Source organism: Fusarium venenatum (genome assembly GCF_020744135.1).
Source record: "Fusarium venenatum strain MPI-CAGE-CH-0201 chromosome Unknown EDB82scaffold_1, whole genome shotgun sequence".
Taxonomy (NCBI): domain Eukaryota; kingdom Fungi; phylum Ascomycota; class Sordariomycetes; order Hypocreales; family Nectriaceae; genus Fusarium; species Fusarium venenatum.
In genome coordinates, this window is record NW_027072129.1 from 1,586,372 (window position 1) to 1,610,398 (window position 24,027).

The window sequence follows — 24,027 nt, forward strand, 5'->3', positions numbered from 1 at the left end:
CTAGGCCAAACCCATTGGGTGTTCTGCACAGAGGCTGGGCCAGCAGCCTGGAAGTTCAACACATGGGCCGGCTGTGAGTACCACACGTTCTGCATTGGAGTCCCATTCTGCAATCCCGACTGAACTACTGTAGGAGAACTCAGATTGCCTGTGGTCAGAACACTTGGAGAGTAGTTCTCGTCGACATGCCACTTAGTCATTTCCTCAAAGGGAGTGAATGATTGGGTCGAGACACTGGTCGACGACGCTGATGAGGATGGCATGGATGAAGACATTCTCGGGCCACCCTCTGCATAGCGGAATGGCGAAGGGATATCGGCCGAAGAGTCATCTGTAACAATGAAAGTATTCGATGCCTCATTGTTAGGGGAGTGGGACAAGGATCGAATGTTGCTCATCCTCGGGTCTAGCAACCCTAATGTATTTGAGGAGCCTTGATCACTAAAAGCTCGGATACAAGCTTTCAGTTGCTTCCTCACATTTCGCAAAGATGTAGTCTGGTAGAAATGTCTGGTCTTACTGATTGTATACAAAGAGCTTGCTAAAGAACGCAGCCGACTGTCCCAATCAGGACGGAAGTAGCCAGGGTCAAGACCAAGCCCTAGATTTTGGCTAACAAGGCTGAAAGCTCGAGAACATGCATCCAAAAGATTGCAAAGGGCCTTGGACAGATGTTCTTGGATGGGGGAAGCAGGAGTTGTATGTTGGTGGAGCTGGCCGGCAGGGGCCGAAAGGGATCGGATAATATGTTCCAACGACGAGCAGAACTGATGCAAAGTTTCTGTAGGGAGGATGACTTGGTCGTAGAATGACCCATTCTTGGGGAAGAGGAGTTGGATGATCATTGTCTGGTGGAATGCAACGATCAAGTGCTGCGATTCATCTGGTTGGTCACCTCGATTAGAGCGTTTAGTATTTGAGCCTTCAACTTCACGCACAGTCTCCCTGCAGACATCAAGACCATGTTTGGATGCAGCTTGGTCTGATTGTGAAAAAAGGTAGGCAACCGTGTTGACAATATGGGCAAGGGGTCGCATCTCTTGGATGTTTCGTTTCTGTTTCTGCAATGTGTTGAAGTTTTCGGAAACAAGGTCGAGTTGTATAGAGACGGACGAGTTTTCTGTTGCGGGAAGAGAATCATGCGTGAAGGTCGACAGGCTGGCATCGGGTGGAACTCCTGCCTGAATGGACATCCAAAGATTGAGCGAAAAGGTCGTCCACCAGAGATTAGAGACAATCTCTTTCTCAACATCGAGAACATCGACCCCGTTGATACGACTCGAGCTGGGTGGAGAGGCATCCTTTGACATGCAGTCCTTGATTCGGGTTACCATTTTGCTCGCAACTTGTACATAGCAAACGGCTCGGCGGTATTCGTTTGCCGAGAGGGCATTCCAGGCTAGCAACACCAGTGTCTGTGCAGTGGTAACATCTTTGTAGACTCTTGTTGGCACTCCAGAGTACACAGCGTCGTTTTCTTCGGAGGGGTGGTTAGATCGCATCTGCAGCTGGGCCTTTGCCCACTGCAAGAGTTCGTGCCCGCGTGTTACCATAGGTCCCTCACTGATGACAAAACTGGCATCTGCGAGCATAACAGCTATGAGGATCTCGTCGCAAGTATCTTCGCGCATTTCCCGGAGGAGCAACGTCTTCGAGATAAGGAAGGTCAAAGGATGTGCCGAGAACCAAACATCTATCAGCTGGTTTCTTTGTCGATGGCTAAAGGTGGAGATGGGGCTGCTGCAATATGATGCATTGTTGTCAAACATGCTGGAAGCTTTGTCGCTGGATAAACCAGACCGAATCAATTGACTGTTGGAATCATTAGGTTGGCAGGATCCCAAGATGCTATATCCCTGGCCAACAGAACCGACAAGGTCACAGGCTACCAGGGGAAGGAGTCCAATGCATCGAGCTTTGTTGCAGCTCGCCTGCAGCTCAACATGGTTTGCTTCTCCAAAAATCATTGGGGAAAACCTGTCATGAAACGCCTGCTCAAGGGAGGCAGCAAGGCTTTCGACGCCATCCCCCAGCGACACAACATCTTCATGTGCTCTTCTAGGGGACATGGAAGAAGCAGAGTTGGACGAGCATGACCGTCTCCTCTTGCTTTCGGGTAAGTCATGTTCGCTTCGTACCTGCAGTAGGTTGTTGCCTTTGGTGCCATCGAAGCTGAGATTGCGTCCTTTGGCTCGTGGAGATTCAAAGTCGTAGATGCAGTCGACGCCTTGCTTGCGACAAGCTTCGCAGATTGTCTCGTTAGAGCACTTGATCTTCCTCGCTCGACAAAAAGCACACGATCGTCTCAAGGGATGTTTTGAAGACATGCTGTTGCTCAAGGGTTTGGTAATCATGGATTGTTGTACATGGGGGTCAAAGAGACCTGAAAGCTTTTGGAGTAGTACTTGAAGGGATTGAAACAGGGGCTCGGAGGAAGAATAAAAAAGCCGGTCTTTGTATGATGTTGAAATGGCGTTGGCTGCCTTGATTTGGCTTCGAAATAGATTGGTCTCGACAGAAGCTAGGCAAGCCCACACTGTAGGGCTCAGATCAGTACCAGGGCCTCTCAGATCCTGGTAGCCTATATTATTGGCAGGTAATCTTGGAAGCAACCGAAAGCTTGTTTAGCTCTCCATGTCAAAGGCCTGCATCATTTAGGGCTGATAGCTTCAAGTGGCAGTGTCATGTTGTGTTGGGTGATGGCGCACCATTGTGCTGGTAACGTGGAGAGAGAGTTCTGGCATGATGCTAGCGAATGAGCCAATGTATTGGATGGTATGAATATGAGGTTGACATGACATCGGTCCAAGGCAGTGTCAGATGCTTATTCTTAGCTTGTAGGTAGTATCAGAGTAGACAGGCACGATCCATGCTTTAGATCAGGCTCTTGGCAAGGCAGTCACCGGCATACCCGTTATGGTCACCGCTTAGTCCACGTCTATATACGAAAATCATCTATCTATATGTCGCTGACACGAAGCTTGGTGAGTTGTCTTGCTCGTGTGCGTACTGACCAAGCTGCATTATCGGAGACGGAAAATAACATAAACGTACAAGCCACAACAATGCAACAATCATACTAGACTCTTCGCATTCCCTTCCCAATACGGCACACCTGGAAAAGTCAGATGTCTCGCAGAAGCAACTTTATCCAGGACATCTCCGGAGATGTACGCAGTTTATCACAAACACTGTACAGAAGATGGCGTCAAGGGCCTCAGATTCTAACCTCTTCTGTGATCAGCCGTACCGTACCGACAGGGCAGAACCGTCGGTGGGGTTAAATCCTTCGGCAGTGACTGTCTTGCTTGTTGGGTGTGCGACAAGTCTGAAAGCTTTTTTCGTAACATTGAGACTAATGCTTGTCAAACCAAGGTTGTTGATCATAAGTAAGCAATGCTGTATAATTAGGTCTCGAGACATACAGTAGGTATTTCTATTGATCAACAGTCTACCCATGATCTATTATCGCCCTAGAAGAGCAGCACTTGTTCTTCAGGTACCTTGGACGCACGTCACCCCTTCAACTTTGAACAAACTCGTACAGAGTTTAAAAATGCAATGATCTCAATGGGCGGTAAGGATCAAACGGTACCGCTCCCTTATGCAGGCGCCGAGCCATTGGTTCCTACCTTGCTAGTCGAGTCGGGCTGAGTCTTACATGGCTTCTCGTGGCTATCTTGTCGTGGCCAATAACAAGCTTTGAAACTGTAGCTCCCATACAGTGAAAACTGAGCTGAACGACAGGCCTATTTAGGCAATCAAGGTAATACCTAGTAACTGCAGTTAACCATGCCTGCGATCATTCCAGTTCGAGTATTCCCTGCTCCATCTCCCTAGATCTAACAGAACTTTGATCTAATAGTAAAAAGATGATACCACTTGCAACTCTCCTAGAGCGTCTTTGTTGACAGCTCAAATAAGGTTGATCTATACTCCACACGAAGCGCCTCTTTCCAACTGTTCTAGACTCAGCACAGCAATTAGTTATCAACGGGGAATTCCGACCCTGTCACATTCTCTAGTACAAGGCTTGTTGTGGTGGTAAACTTCCTAGCCAACTACATACACAACAATCCCAGGTTACATACTACTGGGTAGCAGAAAACATGGCCTCGTAAGTCTTAGGGTATAAAGATTAGTAGTCTAAAAACTATAGCCTAAGGGGCATAAAGTGACCTACTAATTTCGTCTCTTATGCTTCCAGCGGTCAATTTTTCTGATGTCCTGAGGACATAACACGGGACCTACATGTTCCCAGCATCGTAGGCATGCGACTCTGTGGCTGCGGTACTACACTCTAGCGTAACACATACAACGGCAAATCCCGTTAACGCCTATTACGTGGTACGTATATGCATAGTGCGGTTGCATTTCCAGCCAAGGCAGAATCCAGGGTGTTCAGCTGTGACTAGACTATTGGCAGATCTGGATTCAGCACCCCTAATGTCGGGATCCTCCAGCTCTCGTTCAATTAATCACCATCTCATCACAAGTGACTCCGGCTTTATCCAAATAAATTTTGATTCTAAATATTGCCCTAAAACGGCAGATGATATGTGATTCCGCTAAACCAGTCCCGCACCATGTGTTGAAATGTCACGTCCAATGTTTCGCCTTGCCATTCGTGACTCCCACGTTGAGTTGAGGGAGCACAGTCCCGTATGCCTTGCTTCCAGCTACTTATCCATTATGCATGAGAGTTTTGGTATCATTAAAACAGACCTTCGATCTCGCCTGTCTCCACGTTGACGTCAACGTTGAGATAACCAGGTGCTGTTGGCAGACCTGGGATCGTTTGGATGTCAGCAGCAAGGGCATAGCTAGGCATATATTAGTTACGTTGCGTTGAACAGTAGGGAATAAACTTACAAATATCCTGCTCCGGCAGCCAGCCTGACGTCGCGAATGGGAACCGTGAAGCCAGTAGGAGCGCCCTTCAGGTCGGGATCGTGAGAAAGAGAGTATTGCGTCTTGGCCACGCAAATGGGCAAGTGACCAAATCCTTGGCGAGTGTATGTATCAACCTTCTTCTGGGCAAGCTCGCTAAGCTCGACCTTCTCGGCACCATACATCTTCTTTCCGATGGCCTCGAGACGCTCTTGGACGGTTCCCTCGAGGTTGTAGGTGAACTTGAGGTCCTTGGGCTTATCAGCTGCCGCAATGACACCGTGGGCCAGGTCAACGGCACCCTTGCCACCCTCAGCCCAGTGGTTAGACAGGATAGCATCCTCAGCACCAGCCGAGACAGCCTCCTCGCGGATGACAGCGATTTCAGCATCTGTGTCGGTCGCAAACTTGTTGATTGCGACGACGACAGGAATACCAAAAGACTTGGCATTGGCAATTTGCTTCTTGAGGTTCACGCAGCCAGCACGCAGAATATCGACATTCTCCTCCTTGTAAACAGGGCTGAGGGCAGCACCGGGAGCGATAGGAGGGGCACCGCCGTGGACCTTGAGAGCCCGGACAGTGGCAACGATGACAACAACGTCGGGAACAAGTCCAGAGGTACGACACTTGATGTTGAAGAATCGCTCACCTCCCATGGTAAAGTCAAATCCAGCCTCAGTAACGACGAAACCGGCCTTCTCCTTGTGGTCTTCATCAGCCTCGGTACCGGCAAGCTTCAGTGCAAGCTTGTCGGCGAGGATAGAGCTCTGTCCAATGCTAATGTTGGCAAAGGGACCAGCATGGACAAAGACGGGAGTACCCTCGAGAGTCTGCATGAGGTTGGGCTTGATAGCATCCTTCATGAGAGCAGTGAGGGCACCACCAGCACCAAGATCGTCAGCTGTGACAGGGTCACCACCTCGTGATGTGGCTACGACCATTGATCCCAGACGCTCGCGCATCTCAGCCAGGTTGTTGCTGAGGGCGAGGATAGCCATACACTCACTAGCGACGGTGATGTCGAATCCAGTCTCTCGCGTCTGACCCTTCTCAGTAGGGGCGGTGCCCACTGTAATGCCTCGCAGGTGACGGTCATTCACGTCGAGAACTCGCCTCCAAGTGATGGTCTCTGGGTCGATGTCCAATCGAGCAAATCGGTGGATCTCGTCTTCTGTCAACTCGTCGGGGTTTGTCTTGTCAATTCCGAGCTTCCTCAAACGACGGAACATAACAGGAGCAAACTTCCTCTCGCCATTCTTGACAGGGACTAGTCGCTTGTACAAGGGGCCGTCCTTCTGAGTGTTCTCGTGGAAAATGCGAGTCTCAATAGCAGCCGCTAGCAGGTTGTTGGCAGCACCAATGGCGTGGATATCTCCAGTCAAGTGCATGTTGAACTCGTCCATAGGGATGACCTGACTGTAGCCTCCTCCAGCAGCACCTCCCTTGATACCAAAGGTAGGGCCCTGGCTGGGCTGTCGTACGTTGGCGAATGTCATGCGTCCGACATGAGCTCCCAGAGCCTGAGCCAGACCCATAGTTGTTGTGGACTTACCTTCACCAAGAGGAGTAGGAGTGATACCGGTGACAACGACATAACGGCCGTTTCTTCGGTGCTCCAGTCGTTGCATGAGACCAAGGTCAACCTTGGCCTTGTATGCGCCGTAGGGTTCCAGCTCGTGGGGTGCAATGCCAATCTCAGCGGCAATTCGTGTGATATCCTTGGGTGTTTGAGCTCGAGAAACGGCGATATCTGAGGGGACGGGGTCCTCCAGCTTTAGGGGTAGGGGGATGGTCTTGCGAAGCTTCTGAGACTCAAAGTACCAGGTTGTCGCATCGACAACGTTCTGCATCAACATGGCAACAGTCATGGGGCCGACACCGCCAGGAACCGGAGTAATGGCAGAGGCAACCTCAACTGCAGAGGCGTAGTCCACATCACCAACAAGTCGCTGTCCGGATTTCTTAGTAGCATCGGGCAGGAAGTTGGTTCCAACATCAATGACAACGGCGCCAGGCTTGATCCAGCTGCCCGGAACAAAGAGAGGCTGGCCAATAGCGGCGACGAGAACATCTGCGTTTCGAACATGCTCCTCAATGTTTTGTGTCTTGGAGTGCACAACAGTAACAGTGGCGTCGGCGTTTCGCAAAAGATAACTGACGGGACTGCCGACAATGTCACTTCTTCCGAGGACAACGGCGTTCTTGCCCTTCAGGTCGATACCAGACTCCTGGAGGAGGATCATGCAACCCTTGGGTGTGCAAGGAATGAAAAGAGGCTTGCCACCCCTCTTGGCGAGCTCTCCAATGTTCTTGGTGCCGAAGCCGTCGACATCCTTCTCATCTGCCACGAAAGATGTGACGGTATACTCAGAAATGTGCTTGGGGAGAGGCAATTGAACCAAAATACCATGAACGGCAGGGTCGTTGTTGTGCTGACGAATATGGTCAAGAAGCTCTGCCTCAGAGATAGATTCAGGGTAGTGCAGCAATTGGCTGTCAATACCAGCCTGCGATAAAGAGTCAGTGACTGAGTCTTGGGTCGCGAGATCCTCTAACTGACCTCAGCGGCAGCCTTGAGCTTCATGCGAACATAAGTAGCTACATGGCGGGGTTAGTGGTGAGATGATCTCATGATGGCGGGGCAGCATTTTACGAACAAGAGTCTGAGCGATCACCAACTGTAGGACAATTGAGTCAGCGTTGAACCAGTAAAGTATTGTGAGTAACAAGTTTACCTTGGATGATCTTGAGGCAGGGCTTGAACCTGGGGTTAATCCTCTGCTTCTCATTCACCTCAGCACAGAGTTTCTCCCTGATCGACTTGGCAATGGCATTGCCGTCGAGCTTTGTAGCAACCATTGTGGTCGAGGAAAAGAGTCTTTTCTGCTGTAAACTATTGGAAAAAGACAAAGACTCGACAACAGAGGCTGGAGAAAAGATTGAAGCCAAGTTGTTGCGTCGATTATTGACAGGGAAGCATTCGCTGTATATAGAGTGGGCTTGGGCAGTCGATTTGAGAGGGGCAGTCCGAATAGCGGCGTCTGGGGGAACTCCGGTGAACACGGAAGGAACGTCCGAACACGTGTGAAAGAGGCTTTGCCTGTGCGACTTTGGGTATAAAGACACCTGCGTGTGGGTGAGAATCTGACTTTGCTGGGACCCGCCTACTGCGGGTTCGGCTTGGGGCGTATATGATCGGCTTCGCGACCGTTGATGCTTGCAATTGAGCCTTGATGGTATCGATAACGCTGATGATAGAAACCTCAAATGCCGTCGCTGTCTCGGCACATTTCGGGAACTATTCGTTCTCGTCAACACGGCGCAACGGAAGAGCTCGCCGTACATGATCAACTCGAATATAATTATATTTCAAGTTGCAAATATGTATTAGATGCCGAACGATCTCCAGACGTCCGACAACGTGTGCATCCAAGTTGATGCAATGCAAGTCTTTCCGTAAAGAAGTTCTAGATCAAAGTTAAACAAAGAGAAAGACAATAATATTAGACCATCGAAACAAGATGATCGATACAATAGACAGCAATAACACAGCACGGTATCGCTCGACACACACTCTGACACCGGTAGCCTTCGTGTGAATATTGTGAGCTCACTATAACTTTTCCATATTCGAACAGGAAGTCCACTCTTGGCAGTAGTCGGTCGTGGGACTATGCCCCGAGGCTGACACAATTCTCGAAAGAAAGGTAGAATCGACCGGGATGAGTCTGGTTGTGACTCGTATGTATGGCCAGTAAGATTGGCAGGATTGGCTGCAATTGTAGATATGCCCTCAGCCTTGCTTTGTTTTACACCAAGGTGAGGTTGAAGTTGTAAAAATTACGAATATTCGAGTTCTTGATGCCTCAGGATTGTGTGATAAAGGTGAGGTCATATTCAGTTAAGGAAGGATCATGCAATGAATCATCTCCAGGCACTCCTACTAAGTGAGTTACTCATTCTGATGACTCTTTAATTCTTTTATGACTCTAACTGTTCTATATGACTTGATTCGTGATAGGCTGGAATATCAAACAGTCATTTACAAAATAAGCGACAAAATTGATCAATCACTCCGAGGCGCCTTAAATCAGGTACTGAAAATTTATTTTTGTACAACCTTAACTTAGTAGCATCCCTCCAGGCAGTCAAGTATCCAGACATGGCTAAGCTCAACTTTAACACACAATCTGATCCTCATCAGGCATCAGCCCTGTGTCACTATTCTAGCTGTGAGGCGGGGGACTCATTTCTTGCCCCACCAAAAGGTCCAAAACGCACACAACCGCCAAAAATTCATCGCGAAAGCCCTCGCCATATAATCAGCCGCTCCGAACCTGCTTCCGTCAACCCCTCCTAGTGCCTGACCCCAGAAACCGAAATCATGAGGCCCATTCTTCTTGCCGGGCACGAGCGTGCGCTCACCCAAATTAAGTATGTGAATCTTTGCGTCCTGTCTGTATACAACGAGAAAGAGTTGCAAAGAGGGGGGAATATTGGTCTGAGAGCCTCTATTCGTTATCAGACTTGGGGACCTTCAACTTCACCCGCAACTGTACTAACACACATCCAGGTTCAACAAAGATGGCGATCTCATCTTCTCTGTCGCAAAGGACCAGCAGATCTGCGCCTGGTTCTCCCACAACGGCGAGCGTCTTGGAACCTACCACGGCCACGTCGGTGCTATCTGGACTGTCGATGTCAACCCCACCTCAACCATGATCGCCTCCGGTTCTGCCGACAACACTATCCGTCTCTGGGAGGTCAAGACTGGTCGCCTCATCAAGACCTGGGAGTTCCCTACCGCCGTCAAGCGAGTCGAGTTCAACGAGGACGGAACCAAGCTACTGGGAGTTACTGAGAAGCGAATGGGTTACCTTTCCAACATTGTTGTTATCGATATCAACCCCGACCTCAACGCCGAGCAGAACGACGAGAAGAGCCTTACCATCGTTTGCGACGAAAGCAAGGCCACCGTTGCTGGCTGGAGCGCCCTTAGCAAATACATCATCGCCGGCCACGAGGATGGCAGCGTAAGCCGATACGACGCCAAGACTGGCGACCTGCTCGACAACGTCCCCGTCCACGAGCTCAACCAGCCTATCGTCGATCTCCAGTGGTCTCCTGACCGCACCTACTTCATCACTGCTTGCAAGGATAAGACTTCCAAGGTACGTCGAGCTAAGCTCTCACAATTCTATTCAATACTGACAATACACAGCTCATCTCTGCCCGTGACCTCGAGGTCCTCAAGACTTACGTTGCCGACACACCCCTCAACAGTGCCACCATCACCCCCAAGAAGGACTTTGTCATCCTCGGTGGTGGTCAAGCCGCCATGGATGTCACACGAACCTCTGCCCGTCAGGGTAAGTTCGAGGCCCGTTTCTACCACAAGGTTTTCGAGGACGAGATCGGCCGTGTGCGAGGTCACTTCGGTCCCCTCAACACTGTCGCCGCCGACCCTACAGGCAAGAGCTACGCCAGCGGCGGAGAGGACGGATACGTGCGAGTTCACCACTTCGACAAGGGCTACTTCGACTTCAACTACGAGGTCGAGAGGGAACGAATCAACCGAATGCAGTAGATGCGTTCTTTTCCTGTGTGCTTGCATAGTACGGCGTTTCGGGGGACAAACAAATAAATCTTTTTTTGTTCAAATGGGGCAAAAAATAAACGGAAGCTGGAGGTGATGGAAAGACTGGGAGTGTGTAAGGGGAGATATAAGAGGAAGACAAATGGGCTTGTAATTCTTACCATCTCTCCAGGGTTTAAGGAAAGGTCGAAAATTGCACGATTGATCACGTTTCTACGACTTTGAATCTGATACAAATCACCCTCTTGATGCGATTGCGGCAGTCAAAATTCGCTAGTTCACCACGTCAAGTTCAACATGAGGCGGTACAAAGCTATGCATGGTTCTTCTGCTCTCAAACAACTCTTTTTACTGTGCCATCAGCCGTCCTCGCGCCTGTACCCTTCCGACCGGTGCGGCATCGTGTGATGCATGTTCTGGCCCCTTGTCACAAACTGCCAAGCCAGATTAATAAAGTACTACACGATGACTTCTCTTATAAGCCCTCAAAGCAACCAAACGCCAAAAGTCTATTTACCAACCAACATACTGGAGCCCTCTTTTTCTCCGCTCACTTCTTTCTACCCTTCTTGCTCTTGGCAGAACCACCCGCGGATGCGGTAGACGCAACACTGGATGCTCTAGACGGAGTTGCCGAGCTGTTCTTGCTAGATTTGACAGATTTGACATTGTCAAGCGCCTTGTTCTACAAGTTCGTTAGCAACAAACATTAGACTAGAATAATCAATCAGTGACTCACCTTGACCCCGTTCTTAGCCTTCTTCTTTGCTGGTGCCATTCCAAGAATGCTATCCTCGTCGTTCTCGTCGTCAGGCTCTCGCTTGGACTTTCCATTAACACCATTGCGAGCAGGAACATCTTCAAACTCTTTAACAATAGTAGTGATCAGAGTAGTGCAACGACGCGACAGCTCAATAGGCGTTCGACTGAGGAAGAACCAGTCAAATCGGAAGAGAGGCGATTCTCGAATGTCATCTCGCATCTTCTCGTAGAGACCATCTGAGTCAATACCGTAGCGGTCCAGTAGAACCAGCAAAAATCGATCCTCCTCCTCAGTGTACACCTTCTTGTTCGTAGTGGAAACAGAGTAGTTGATCTTGAGCTGCTGCAGAGGAACTCGGTACTGGCCCATCTTCTTTTTTAATAGCTTCTGGTGATGTTCGATGCGGCGTGTACGCTCCTCGCCGTCCTCAATGGTTTTGATGTACTTGGGATAGTCGGCAATTTCGGTGTATCTCTGCCAGAAGACCTTGGCATAAGCCTTGATTTCGGGGGGTGACTTGCTGTCAATCTCCTGGGAGATGCCTTCGTAATCGTTTCGCCCATATTTGCCAGATCCATTAACAAACTGTTGGAAGTCTCGCTTATTCCAGTCCCCGAATCCTTGCAGCGAAAGCTTCTCTTTCTCTTCTCTCTCCTCCTCAGTCAAAGGTGTAGCATTATCGATCTCCTGTTGGTCAAGAGCTCTCTCGGCCTCTCGCTCTTCAAGGGTGTCTTCTTCACCGTCAGCAAGAGGAACCTTATACCCGATTTCCTTGCGGTAGTAAGCAGTTTCCCTATCTTGGAGATCGCGAAGACGCGGCGGGTAGAACTGGTAGTCGTGGACAGGAACCTGCTTGGGAGCTCGGGGTGCCTTGGGCTTCGCATCCGCCTTAGGATTGGGATACATGGTCTGTCGGAAGTATTTGTCCATCGAGTACGACTGTTCTTTTCGCTCTCGTTTGGCTGGGTTGATCCAAGTCATGTTGATATTCTTCTTCGTGTTGGCAAAGTTCTCGCCATTCCACTCGTAGGCAGATTCTGAGGTGAACTTTTGCAAATCGTCGATTCCTAGCTTCTCATACTTGGCATTAAGCTCTTTTGTTCGGTCTTCACCTTTGGCAAGGATAGCATCGATGTCATCATCATCAATCTCTCCATCCTTGGATCCCATGGTACCTGCAGCCCCCTTGGACTGGAAGACCTTTTCGGCGCCATGTTGAATCATTGACAGAAGTTCGTCCTTGTTTGCTGCGGCCTTGGCGGCTTGTTGTGCGCGACCTTGCTGAATAACAAGCTGATCCAGTCGCAGCTTTTGAGCAGCTCTTTCCAAAACCTTTTCTTCAATAGCATTTTCCGTGACAAATCTGTACACGACAACTTGCTTGGTCTGGCCGATACGATGGGCTCGATCCATGGCCTGCAAATCAGCCTGGGGGTTCCAATCACTATCATAGAGAACGACAATGTCGGCAGTCGTCAGGTTAATACCCAGACCACCAGCACGTGTTGTTAGGAGGAAGACAAACTTCTCCGACCCAGGTTTGTTGTACTCATCAATAGCAGCGATTCGGTCCTCGTGAGCGGTTCCACCATCAATTCGACAGTACTTGTACTCTCGGAAAACACAGTAATCTTCAAGGATGTCCAGTAATCGACTCATCTGGGAGAAGATGAGAACACGGCTGCCTTGCTTCTTGAGTCTCTTGAGTAGTTTGTCAAGAACAGCCATCTTGCCCGCATTGTAAACAAGATGCTCGTCGGTCGTGTACGGAGGGCCTGGCTCAGCACCTTCGAACAGATAAGGGTGGTTACAACACTTCCGAAGCTGCATGACAATGTTGAGCAGTCGAGTCTTCGACTCACGCTTACCACCTGCACCGTTGACAGCGTCGATATCCTTTTCCAAGATCTTTTGATACCACTTGACCTGCATTTCTGACATGCCCAGATAGACGTTGACTTCCTTCTTGGGCAGCAAGCTCTTCTCCACATCGCTCTTCACACGACGCAACAAGAAAGGGCGGAGAACTTTGTGAAGTTGTTGAACAACTGTATCTTGGTCACGGTCTTGACCAGAAAACCATTGGTCGAAAGCCTCCGAGTCACCAAAAACATCGGGAAGCAAGAAGTTGAGGAGAGCCCAGAGTTCGTGCAAGTTGTTCTGCAGAGGTGTACCAGTGATGAGCAGTCGGTTTCGCGAGTCGAACAATCGGATAACCTGCGAAAGTGATGATTCTTCGTTCTTGATACGATGCGCCTGAATTTTTGTCAGCAAATCCCACTCAATCAGTCTAAAATGAACGCACCTCATCAATAATAATGTACTCCCAGGCAAATTTCTTCAAGTGCGACTTCTCTCGAAGCACCATCTCGTAACTAGTGATGCAAACATCAAATTTCTCATCGACGAGTCTGTCGTTAATGAGAGCCTGTCTCTCATCTTTGGCACCTTGTAGCACCAAAACGTCCACTTCAGGTGTCCATTTCGCAAACTCGCGCTTCCAGTTGTCCAGTGTGGATTTGGGGACGATGACCAGGTGTGGTCCGTTGATGTCCAGGATGTGGCGTAGGTAACCGAGAAAAGATATCGTTTGCAGAGTCTTTCCGAGACCCATTTCGTCCGCGAGAATGCCCGAGATACCGTTTTCATGTAGCGAAATAAGCCAATTGAGTCCAGCAACCTGATAGTCTCTCATGGTACCATGGATGAAAGAAGGGGATTCGCGGAATACCGTCTCAGCAGAGCCTCCCTGTTTCTCATCTTTCAGCAATTCAGCGTCTTCTTCAGCTTCTGTGCGTCGACGTCGCTCGCTCGTAGCACCTCCTTGTCTTCCGGCCCCCTTCTTCGCACGGGCTGCTTCGGCGTTCTGTCGATCGATTTCGGTCATGATGTCGCGGATCTTGGGGTCTGGGTTCGTCTCAATGAAATGTCGGAATAGATCGGTGAGGCCGAGCAGATATCTAAATCTTCGGATTGTGTCATCTTCCTGAGGATATCGTCAGTGTCTTTTAATGGCGGCCTGGATCTAAAGGGCGACAAACCTTCGATTCACCTAGTCGATCATGTTTCTTTCCGAAAATACTGCGACGGAGTTGGTTGACTTCTGTACGGCGCCTTCGTCCATCTCCGGTAGGCTCTCCGGCGACACTGCTAGCAGTAGTGCTGGGGTTCTCGGTATCGGTGTAATCGGGGGTCTCGTCGACTTCCTAAAGATATCTGATTAGTACATGGCTTTTGCATCGCGAGTCGCAAATAAATTTGAGTAAACAAATAAACTTACCATATCCTCCGCCTGGCGGTGTTCCTGCGCGTCAGACATGGACGCGTCAGTATCAACAGCGTTGGCTCGAGAGCGAGGCGCCATTACGAGTCGAGTTTAATAAACCTCTTTACGCGACTGGCGTCGAGAAGACGCGTTCAAAGAGGTTATGAAGCGGAATGAAGATCAATGCGAATACTTCGACGGTTCGATTCTTTATCTTCTAGGACGTTGTTCGCAAAGCGATCCTATGTGGCAATTGTCGTTTGAAGGCTTTGAAATTGTAGATGCGTTTGCTAAGGTGTTGGCGAGTAGAATCTAAACGGTCACCTTGAAAGGGCCAGGCAAGGCTAGCGCATTGCTGCAAAGGTCCCTGTCATGGTTTCCCGGCCCCACAATGCCGTGAGGAAGAAAGAATATTCCGGACAGGACAGCGACGTCACAGCATTCGATCGAGTTTCGACTACAAATGCATGTTTCCAGAAAAGATTTGATACGATAAAAGCTTTCCAAACTGTAACACCAAGCATAACTTCTCCTTACCCGGTTGAACTCTCGACATCACGAGTACGATACTTTGAAGCGTCGTCCGTGTCAAGTCACGTGGCTAATCTCCCCCACTCCACCTGCCGACCCCTCGGTTTAGTGCCGTCCATCAGGCTCTGTTGCGGTGTTGAAGTGGATGACTGGTCGAAGGCTTCAGTGACCCCAACCTTTGTTCCCTGCCAACAGTTCAGACTTGGGAAGCAGCTCTTCAGGAGCAACACAACCAAATTTGCTCGACTCTTTTGTATTGTTTGATATTCTTCTCCTCTCTTTCTTTTCTAGGAGCATTATCAGACAGAAATTCTACGACTTTACCCCAGACAACAAACAGGTGAGGCGATCATCCCCTTGACTTCCATAAGCCATCGCTGACTCTTTCATTTCCAGCATCTCCGCTACTCTTCGTCGCTTAATCAGAATGGAGCCTATGAGGGGCGTCTCTGGTGGTATGGGCAAGCAGCCAGCTCAACAAGAAAGCCCTGAACAGCTTCTCGACGTCTTCAAGGCAGCTGCTCTCTCGGTGACCAAGCTCTACAAGATCTCTGCTGCCGGACAGTCAAAGGCACGAGCCGATGGATATCAGGATTGTCTCGATGATCTTTTGCAGTTCTTGGACAAGGAGGGATTGGGCCTCGGCGATGGAGAAGGATGGAAGATTCGTAAATGGGCGACCGAAAGGCTCGACGGCCGTGAGAGCAGCTCTCTGAACACGGAGAGTGAGGATGAAGCGGAGAAGACGGAGACGGCTTCATCGCCTGAACTGAGCCGTCAAAGTGTTCCTCCTCAGCAGCCAAGCCAAATGCGAACCGACTCTGCACCCCCGAGCATTCCTCCTGTCCACGAAGAGCCAACGCCGATTGTTGTCCCCACTCAGGACAACTTCAACTTCCAGTCATCGCATCCTTACCCCAACATCGCCACTCTCGACCTGTCGGACTCGAGGTCCCATGATGACACACCTACTCTTACACGACCATCGAAATCCAGACTCACCGGCGGCTCAAGCCGGGCTTGTCCCAGGGGTCCAGGACATTTGGTACAAAGAGCAGGGTCTAAGCGCAAGCTGAACTTTGATGAAATCTTTGATCTCGGCAGTCTCAGTGGAAAGGATACATTTGGTAATGGGGGCAAGCGTAGCCGACATGCTTGAGCGTTTGATGAGGTGGCGATACTTTCTTTTTGTTCTTGTCTTTTACACAACATATGTCTCGGAGCACTGGGTACTAGATGGAATGGGATGGGATGGGATGAGGCATGTTTACAGACGGACGCATTGACTAGCGAAGAGCATGGGCGGCGTTTGGAGGACGTAACGATTGCATTTGAAGGGTGTCTCTGAAGGTTTTTACTCATTTTGACCTAGCGATTGACCCCCTTCCTTTTTTACGGTAGCACGATGAACTTGACGATGATGAATCCCCCTTTTCTGTTCGGTTTCAACTATTTGCTTATGGTATTCGTATGTAGAGCTGGCACGCTGATCACAACGATATGTGAGTGCTGCCCAAGTTAAGAGTGGTACACCAAGTTCGAATTTATTAAAGACATTATAGCATTGTTGGAATCACAATCTCACACAATCAATCGTCTGGATTTAAACACTTAGAAATATAATTAATAATTTGTTATACAAACGTTTCAATATGTCGGTATTTTCTATTCATCCATTCAGTCATGATGTGCCGGCTCATCTTCGGGTAGGCTCGTATCCACATGCTCACCGTTGTAAGCTCGAGTTAACAAACAAACTTGCAGGGAATGTTGCTATTGTACATGCAGCCCAGTGCAAGGTACATACAACTACTGCACCCTGGCTTTCGCCTCGTTCATCGTGCATTATTTCTTTCTTCGCGATCACTCACTCAACTTGTTTCGCGCTTTTTCGTGTGCCATATTTTTTTTTCTGATTCATTCTCTTCAATCATCCGGACAACATCAAGCACTTCTGTCAGAGGTATGTTTTTTCCAGTTCTTGAAATGCGCTACGCTTTACATCATTTGATAATGATGTCAAGGACGCATTAGACACTACGTGATTTTTGCTTGGTCTTTTTCCAACTATCATCCAACTTTTACTAATCCAGTTCACATAGAAGCACCACATACGAAACTCCATATTAGATCGTACGCGAACTAGTCAACATGTCGGATTCGGGTAAACAAGAAGACAGGCCCATGGTTGAGAACCAGGTCGAGATTGATCATGACCGCGAGCATGACGAGGAGCAGGAGCCCGGAACTGAGATGTCAGCGACTGAGGAGGTGTGTTAGGCGCGCAAAGAGGTGGACTTAACATGGAAACTGACGCCGCACCCTTAGGAAGAAATCACTGCCATGAAGCGCCGCGTGGCAGAGATGGAAGAGGAGGCCAAGAAGCTTCGTGAGATGCAGGCGACTTTGGAGCAGCAGTCTGCAGAGCTTGCGGATGACAAGGAGTCAATCGACGCGCGCAGCATCTTTGTTGGCAACGTCGACTACTCCGCCTCTCCGGAGGATATCCAGGCTCACTTCCAAAGCTGCGGCTCCATCAACCGAGTCACCATTCTTCTTGATAAATTTACTGGACAACCAAAAGGGTATGCTCCAGTTGACTTTTTTCCATCACGGAATACTGCTAACACTATATTTCTAGCTACGCCTACGTCGAGTTCACCGAGCCTAGCCTTGTCGCCCAGGCCCTCGTTCTTAACGAGAGCATGTTCAAGGGCCGCAGCATTAAGGTTACACCAAAGCGCACCAATGTTCCCGGCATGAGCCGTGGTCGTGGTCGTGGTGGATTCCGCGGCGGCCGAGGCAGCTTCCAGGGCCGAGGCGGCTTCCCTCGAGGAGGCGGTTATCGTGGTGGCTACCGTGGTCGTGGACGAGGCTTTGCCCCCTACTAGGAGCAGGACCGCGCATTGCCTTTTGGATATGATCAACGACCCGATCAGCCCAGACCTTTCGAGATTAAGGTCGAGGAATCTCCTGGGCTTGATGACACCCCCTACTATCCCGGGTCTATGGATCACTAATTGTGCGGTTTCTGTGTTGAATATTTCTTATCCTCTATTCAGGGTTATAGTTGTAAGGAGAAGGGTGCATTTAGCAGGGACAAGATGATGCATGTCGTCCATCAATCATATCAGATGGGGAAACATAACCCTCAGCGATGCCAAGGAAAGGAACCGGAGTTTTAGGTCTTTACTTACTTTTATTTCATCATCAAAATTACAACAAAGCGGTTCATAATGTTACCGACGTCTTTAGTCACCTTCCCACTTCTGCAGTCCAAATGTCTATGATGACACCTAAGGAAGCATGCTTTCAATTAGAACATTTAATGACATGATGCCACGCGTTCGCATCGAAGTTCGGACTGCTCAAGAGGCCGCCCATATCGTGCCCCCACAATAGTTTGTGCCAGGGCGCAGATTGGTAACTGTAATGAAGACTTTAATGCAGTGAGACACATCCGGTATCACGGAGTATGTCAAGTAGAAAATCTGGTTGATATGCGACAACCAATAGTCAAGATCAGGCAGAGACCTTACCCTATAGCAAATGCGCAACTCGACTCGCCAGCAACCAGATAACATGTAATCAAGACAACAATGAATTTACTCGAACATCGCGCGACAGCACATAGTTGGCCATTTGCCTATAAAGTAGTTTCGATCATTGTGACTTCATATAAACGGACGAGAATGTTTCCGTTGCGCTCTACTGTTGTACTTTCACAATCATGAAACTGTAATTATGCAACGACAATTACTTGACGGGCAGACCACAACGAAAACATCCCTATTGGCTAGTTATACTGACCTCATAACATCTGCCGTCGACGCAATTAATTTGTTGTTGTTGACGTCCGTCTGGTGGCTCAGCGGATGCTATTTGCAGACAAGCAAGCCACTACGAATCCAGACATCTACTCCGTATTCTTATTATGGTACGGATAAGCTGTAATAACGCTGCAGGGAGAAATGATATCCGTCTCTGTATTAGAAGCTTGTAGGTAATTGGTTTCATATTGATCCTACAGACCATGGGTATTAGGCATTATGAGCTGGTTGTCAAAACATAGCAAGGAGCCCAAACTTGGCCATGGGACCTGGCAGTAGGTGCTTTTAAGCGCCAGATGATGCTTGATTTGACTAGGCGTCCACTGAAAGTTGTGCCGATGATCCGTACGCCGCAGTTAGTCTTGGAATATCTACCTAATAGGTCATGATGAGGATTTGAGAGGTACTTATGATTCCATAACGTACACTACCGTGACATGGTTCTAAGCTTTACTGCCGAGGCAGTGTTGATTGTGAATGATTATTAGTAGAGGTATGATTTCTCATCAACCACAAATCAAAGTGGCGACAAGATAGTTATGGGGTTCCAGCCTCAAAGCAGATTTTTGCATAGAAGATGATATAAAATTAATAAGACATTTCAAATGAATTTGCGGATACTCATGTCGGTTCTGGAATATTCATTATGATGGCATGTTTCATTGGAACGATCTTCACCAAGGAGCGGAGGCAAAAGAACCTCTGTTTGCCAACCACTAACTTAATCTCGGGATGTCTAGTTTAATGTCTTGGTACACTCAAAGGCCCGGATATAGGACACAAGGCATCCATATCGACTTATCGAATGTTAGGATAAGTTGGCATGAGAGGCGCCAGGATCCTAGGGTCTGGGCAGGTATGGAGGTGCAAGCTGTGTATTACTTGGCGAAGCAACAGGAGGTGTCAAAGTGCTGAGGCTGCTTGCAGTTATTCAGCAGGAGTACAAGAGGTGTACTTATAAGACCAAGGAAACTTTCAACAGAAATACCTCAGCCGTGTTACTCACAGCGAGATTATAGGCTACCGGGAAGTTCGTTCTTCCTCGAGAAGAGTGACTTTGGTTCTTCTCCACCACATGCATCCGCTAAGAAACTATCCCAGTCCATGAAACTGCACCCAAGCCCCCCATTTACAAGGCCCAAAAGATCCTCCTTAGGCCGTCAAGTCGGGTCGATTGATTTGTGTTATCAACACCAACAAACCAACCACAGGACAGGTAACGATTGTGCCTGAACCCACTCAGATCGTGGTAATAGAATCCAATCAATCGATTGACCGTGCGCCCACTGTGGCATATGCATATTTTCTCTCTTGTTTATTCTGGATGATTCACCAACCCGTCCGTCTCAGACCATTGCTGCATCATAAAGGGACAGACTATTTATTGCTAATTGAGCGGTCGGTACTTACCCAACATAGCAGCTACCAAGGTAACAGATCTTCCCGTTCCGGCCGTTCTCTGTACCTTCTTTGTACCCAAGGTCTGAAAGGTGCTGTACCTAGAAGCGGGGAGTCCGTGTCCAGTCTTTCCCATCTTTTAGGCCCGCGCCCGCCGCCCCGTGCACAGCCTCAACCTCCCCCCGTTGTCCCAACTCCAAGCGTCGTCAACTTTCTTTCAGTTGAACCCTTCGACCTGAACCACCCGATCTACCTACATCAAGCGCCTTCCCCTTTCTCGACAAGGCTTCGCTGTGTGACCCTTAACTTCACCTTCACCTCATAAACACCCTACATTATCGTTGTCGTCGTTGTGACTTAGTCCCTCGCTGCGCAGTGCAAGAGGTGACACCATGACCAGTCGCACCGATTCTAAGTAAGTTCCCTCCCAGCCGTTTCCACATCGCATCGCGTCCAGCTTCAGCTTGACGGAAAATTACATTGTGCCTTTGACTTCTCCATAATACTCATACTGACGTCTATCACAGCAGGCCTAACCTTCGGGTTACCAGTAAGTTACCACCGTTAATCTACCCCTCCGTTCGACTTTCAATATTGACATCATCCAAGTTATCGCGGCCGACGGTCTATATAAGAGGGATGTTTTCCGTATGTGCCGCTCTTGAAACAATACACAACTCCAAGGCTAATTTCCCTCAGGCTTCCCCGACCCTTTTGCTGTTGCGACCATAAATGGCGAGCAAACCAAAACAACGACTGTCAGCAAAAGGACTCTAAACCCGTACTGGAACGAGAGCTTTGACTTGTAAGGTGCCCCGCCACCGTGAATAAAGTTGACATTCAGCTCACATCTATCAGTCGCACCAACGAAGATGGCATCCTCGCAGTACAAGTTTTTGACCAGAAGAAGTTTAAGAAGAAGGACCAGGGATTCTTGGGAGTTATCAATATTCGCGTCGGAGATGTCATACCTGAGCTCAGTGCAGACGCCGATGGTCAGTTGACTTGATACCCAAAAAAGGAATGTGAATAGCCCTGCTGACATTTACACGCGCGCCTAGACCAGATGCTCACACGAGACCTGAAGAAATCAACCGATAACCTTGTCGTCCATGGGAAGCTCATTATTAACCTGTCTTGCAACCTCAGTGCACCAGCCCGCGGCGGCCAGACATCGACAGCTCGACCATCTTTGGGCACCGGCCCTTCGAACGCTTCCAACCTCTCCGCCCCCCCGCCAGAGAACCGACCGGGATCTTCAATGTCAGGACCAAACGGCGCCGGTGGCTCGCAGGTCAACTTGGCACATCGCCCATCTAGCATTAACTCTGTTGGCGGTGCTAGCGCCTCTGGACCAAATGCTTCCGGACAAACTCGCCAAACCAATCAACTCAGCCCATTCGAAGATGCTCAAGGACGTCTACCCGCAGGCTGGGAGCGTCGTGAGGATAACCTAGGTCGCACCTATTATGTCGATCACAACACCCGAACAACGAGTTGGAACCGACCCACTGCATCTGGTGCCCAGGAGCAGAGGAACGACCGAGAGGCCGCTACTCAGGTTGAGCGACAGAGACATCAGAACCGTACCTTACCCGAGGAGCGAACTGGTTCCAATTCGCCCACACTGCACGCGCAACAGCCGCCACCAGCGGCAGCACCAGCAACTAACGGCGGCGCGGTGATGCACACTGGAGCAACAAGCCCCGGCACAGGAGAATTACCTCCAGGTTGGGAGCAGCGATGGACACCCGAAGGCCGACCCTACTTTGTTGACCACAACACAAGAACGACCACCTGGGTCGATCCACGTCGCCAACAGTACATCCGTATGTATGGCGGCCAAAACAATGCCAACGGCCAAATCCAACAGCAGCCTGTGTCACAACTTGGTCCTCTACCTAGTGGTTGGGAAATGCGACTGACCAACACTGCTCGGGTCTACTTTGTTGATCACAATACCAAGACCACCACATGGGACGATCCTCGACTACCCTCATCCCTGGACCAGAACGTTCCTCAGTACAAGCGAGACTTCAGGCGAAAGCTCATTTACTTCCGCTCACAACCAGCCATGCGAATCCTTAGTGGTCAGTGTCACATCAAGGTGCGACGCTCTCACATTTTTGAGGACTCGTTCGCCGAGATTACACGACAGTCTGCCACCGACCTGAAGAAACGACTTATGATCAAGTTTGATGGCGAAGACGGTCTGGACTATGGTGGTCTCTCTCGAGAATTCTTCTTCCTCCTCTCACATGAAATGTTCAACCCCTTTTATTGTCTTTTCGAATACTCCGCCCACGATAATTACACCCTTCAGATTAACCCCCACTCCGGCATCAACCCGGAGCATCTCAACTACTTCAAGTTCATTGGTCGTGTTGTCGGCCTGGCGATCTTCCACAGACGCTTTTTGGATGCCTTCTTTATCGGTGCTCTATACAAGATGATGCTCGGCAAGGCAGTAGCCTTGGCAGACATGGAGGGTGTCGACGCAGACTTCCACCGATCATTGCAGTGGATGTTGGACAACGACATTTCCGGAGGTATCTTGGAACAGACCTTCTCTACTGAAGATGAAAGGTTCGGAGTTCTCACCACCGAGGATCTCATTCCTGGCGGTCGCGACATTGAAGTCACCAACGAGAACAAGAAGGAGTATGTTGATCTAATGGTCAAATGGCGAATTGAGAAACGTATCGCCGAGCAATTTCAGGCTTTTAAGGAAGGTTTCCAAGAGCTTATTCCTCAGGATCTCATCAACGTCTTCGATGAACGTGAGCTCGAGCTCCTTATCGGAGGTATCGCCGAGATCGATGTCGACGACTGGAAGAAGCACACCGATTACAGAGGATACACCGAATCCGACGAGGTCGTGCAGAACTTCTGGGCGACAGTGCGATCCTGGGACGGTGAACAGAAATCACGACTGTTGCAATTCACTACTGGAACCTCACGAATTCCCGTCAACGGATTCAAAGATCTTCAGGGCAGTGATGGTCCTAGACGATTTACTATTGAAAAGGCGGGAGAAATCACTAATTTGCCAAAGGCACACACTTGGTAAGTCAATATGTTCTTTTGTTATGATGCAAAACTGACGGTCAACAGTTTCAACCGACTCGATTTGCCACCTTACAAGAGCCTAGAGATGCTTCAGCAGAAGCTCACGATTGCCGTCGAAGAGACTATGGGTTTCGGTCAAGAGTAGACAATAACGACATTACCTTCAGCAGGGACACTGAACTGGAAAGGTTTAAACTACAGTCAATTGCACTGCCCTGTATTCACCACACAAGAGCGACCTTCTCTGGTCTGCCCCATTCCTCTCTCATATACATGCAACAACATTTGGGTATTTGCTTTGGTCCCAAAGAGGGACAGACTTGGGTCATATGGCGCTGGTGAAATTAATTCGCCTTCAACATGCGATGCATCATCTGATTCTTCTCCTGGCTCCTCGAGAGAAAATGGACGAGATTTTAAACGGGCCTGCCAATACAAGTGCATCTCGCCCGACCTGTTTCGTGGAGAAGAAGAAGCTTTCGCAAACATTGTGGAACTACTAGGCATGCGCCGGGACAGACGGGTCCTTGGCTGCGATGTTGCTTGACGAGCGATGGAAAAAGAAACTGTACTTAGCCATGTATTACGTGCGTTGTCAGCAGAGGCGAAGCCAGCGTGTTTGAGCTGGAAGTTAAGAAGGACAGGGTAACAGCGCTTCATTTCAACTATTTATTACATATAT

The 24,027-nt window shown here is 49.2% G+C and overlaps 7 protein-coding genes across 7 annotated transcripts; 4 read left to right on the forward strand and 3 right to left on the reverse strand.

Annotated features, from left to right (window-relative positions):
- EDB82DRAFT_425125 (uncharacterized protein) lies at positions 1-2,327 on the reverse strand (the record flags this gene model as incomplete). The annotated part of the gene is made up of 2 exons (XM_065607644.1): positions 1-107; positions 164-2,327. 2 exons carry the CDS (start codon positions 2,325-2,327, stop codon positions 1-3), a joined length of 2,271 nt encoding a protein of 756 aa, XP_065465336.1.
- Positions 2,328-3,240: 913 nt separating this feature from the next.
- On the reverse strand, positions 3,241-7,752 carry EDB82DRAFT_422081 (formate--tetrahydrofolate ligase-domain-containing protein; the record flags this gene model as incomplete). Its single annotated transcript, XM_065607609.1, has 8 exons — positions 3,241-3,335; positions 3,426-3,462; positions 3,662-3,749; positions 4,252-4,300; positions 4,726-4,823; positions 4,873-7,400; positions 7,454-7,491; positions 7,629-7,752. 8 exons carry the CDS (start codon positions 7,750-7,752, stop codon positions 3,241-3,243), a joined length of 3,057 nt encoding a protein of 1,018 aa, XP_065465337.1.
- Positions 7,753-9,167: 1,415 nt separating this feature from the next.
- On the forward strand, positions 9,168-10,609 carry EDB82DRAFT_11160 (WD40-repeat-containing domain protein). Its single transcript, XM_025731947.2, has 3 exons — positions 9,168-9,327; positions 9,467-10,064; positions 10,115-10,609. The coding sequence occupies exons 1-3, from the start codon at positions 9,278-9,280 to the stop codon at positions 10,478-10,480; spliced, it is 1,014 nt and encodes a 337-aa protein (XP_025590921.1). The 5' UTR covers positions 9,168-9,277; the 3' UTR covers positions 10,481-10,609.
- Positions 10,610-10,812: 203 nt separating this feature from the next.
- On the reverse strand, positions 10,813-14,752 carry EDB82DRAFT_11139 (SNF2 family N-terminal domain-containing protein). Its single transcript, XM_025731946.2, has 5 exons — positions 14,533-14,752; positions 14,294-14,458; positions 13,558-14,238; positions 11,229-13,508; positions 10,813-11,174 (listed from the first exon to the last, which is right to left on the reverse strand). Exons 1-5 carry the CDS (start codon positions 14,614-14,616, stop codon positions 11,040-11,042), a joined length of 3,345 nt encoding a protein of 1,114 aa, XP_025590920.1. The 5' UTR covers positions 14,617-14,752; the 3' UTR covers positions 10,813-11,039.
- Positions 14,753-15,393: 641 nt separating this feature from the next.
- On the forward strand, positions 15,394-16,665 carry EDB82DRAFT_11153 (uncharacterized protein). The gene has a single exon (XM_025731945.2). The coding sequence runs from the start codon at positions 15,476-15,478 to the stop codon at positions 16,205-16,207; it is 732 nt and encodes a 243-aa protein (XP_025590919.1). The 5' UTR covers positions 15,394-15,475; the 3' UTR covers positions 16,208-16,665.
- Positions 16,666-17,082: 417 nt separating this feature from the next.
- EDB82DRAFT_11216 (uncharacterized protein) lies at positions 17,083-18,072 on the forward strand. Its single transcript, XM_025731944.2, has 3 exons — positions 17,083-17,319; positions 17,377-17,633; positions 17,690-18,072. Exons 1-3 carry the CDS (start codon positions 17,200-17,202, stop codon positions 17,937-17,939), a joined length of 627 nt encoding a protein of 208 aa, XP_025590918.1. The 5' UTR covers positions 17,083-17,199; the 3' UTR covers positions 17,940-18,072.
- Positions 18,073-21,132: 3,060 nt separating this feature from the next.
- On the forward strand, positions 21,133-23,490 carry EDB82DRAFT_425778 (uncharacterized protein; the record flags this gene model as incomplete). Its single annotated transcript, XM_025731942.2, has 3 exons — positions 21,133-21,271; positions 21,338-23,342; positions 23,391-23,490. Coding segments are annotated over 3 exons (2,244 nt in total), but the record flags the coding sequence as incomplete, so codon positions are not given.
- Positions 23,491-24,027: the final 537 nt, after the last annotated feature.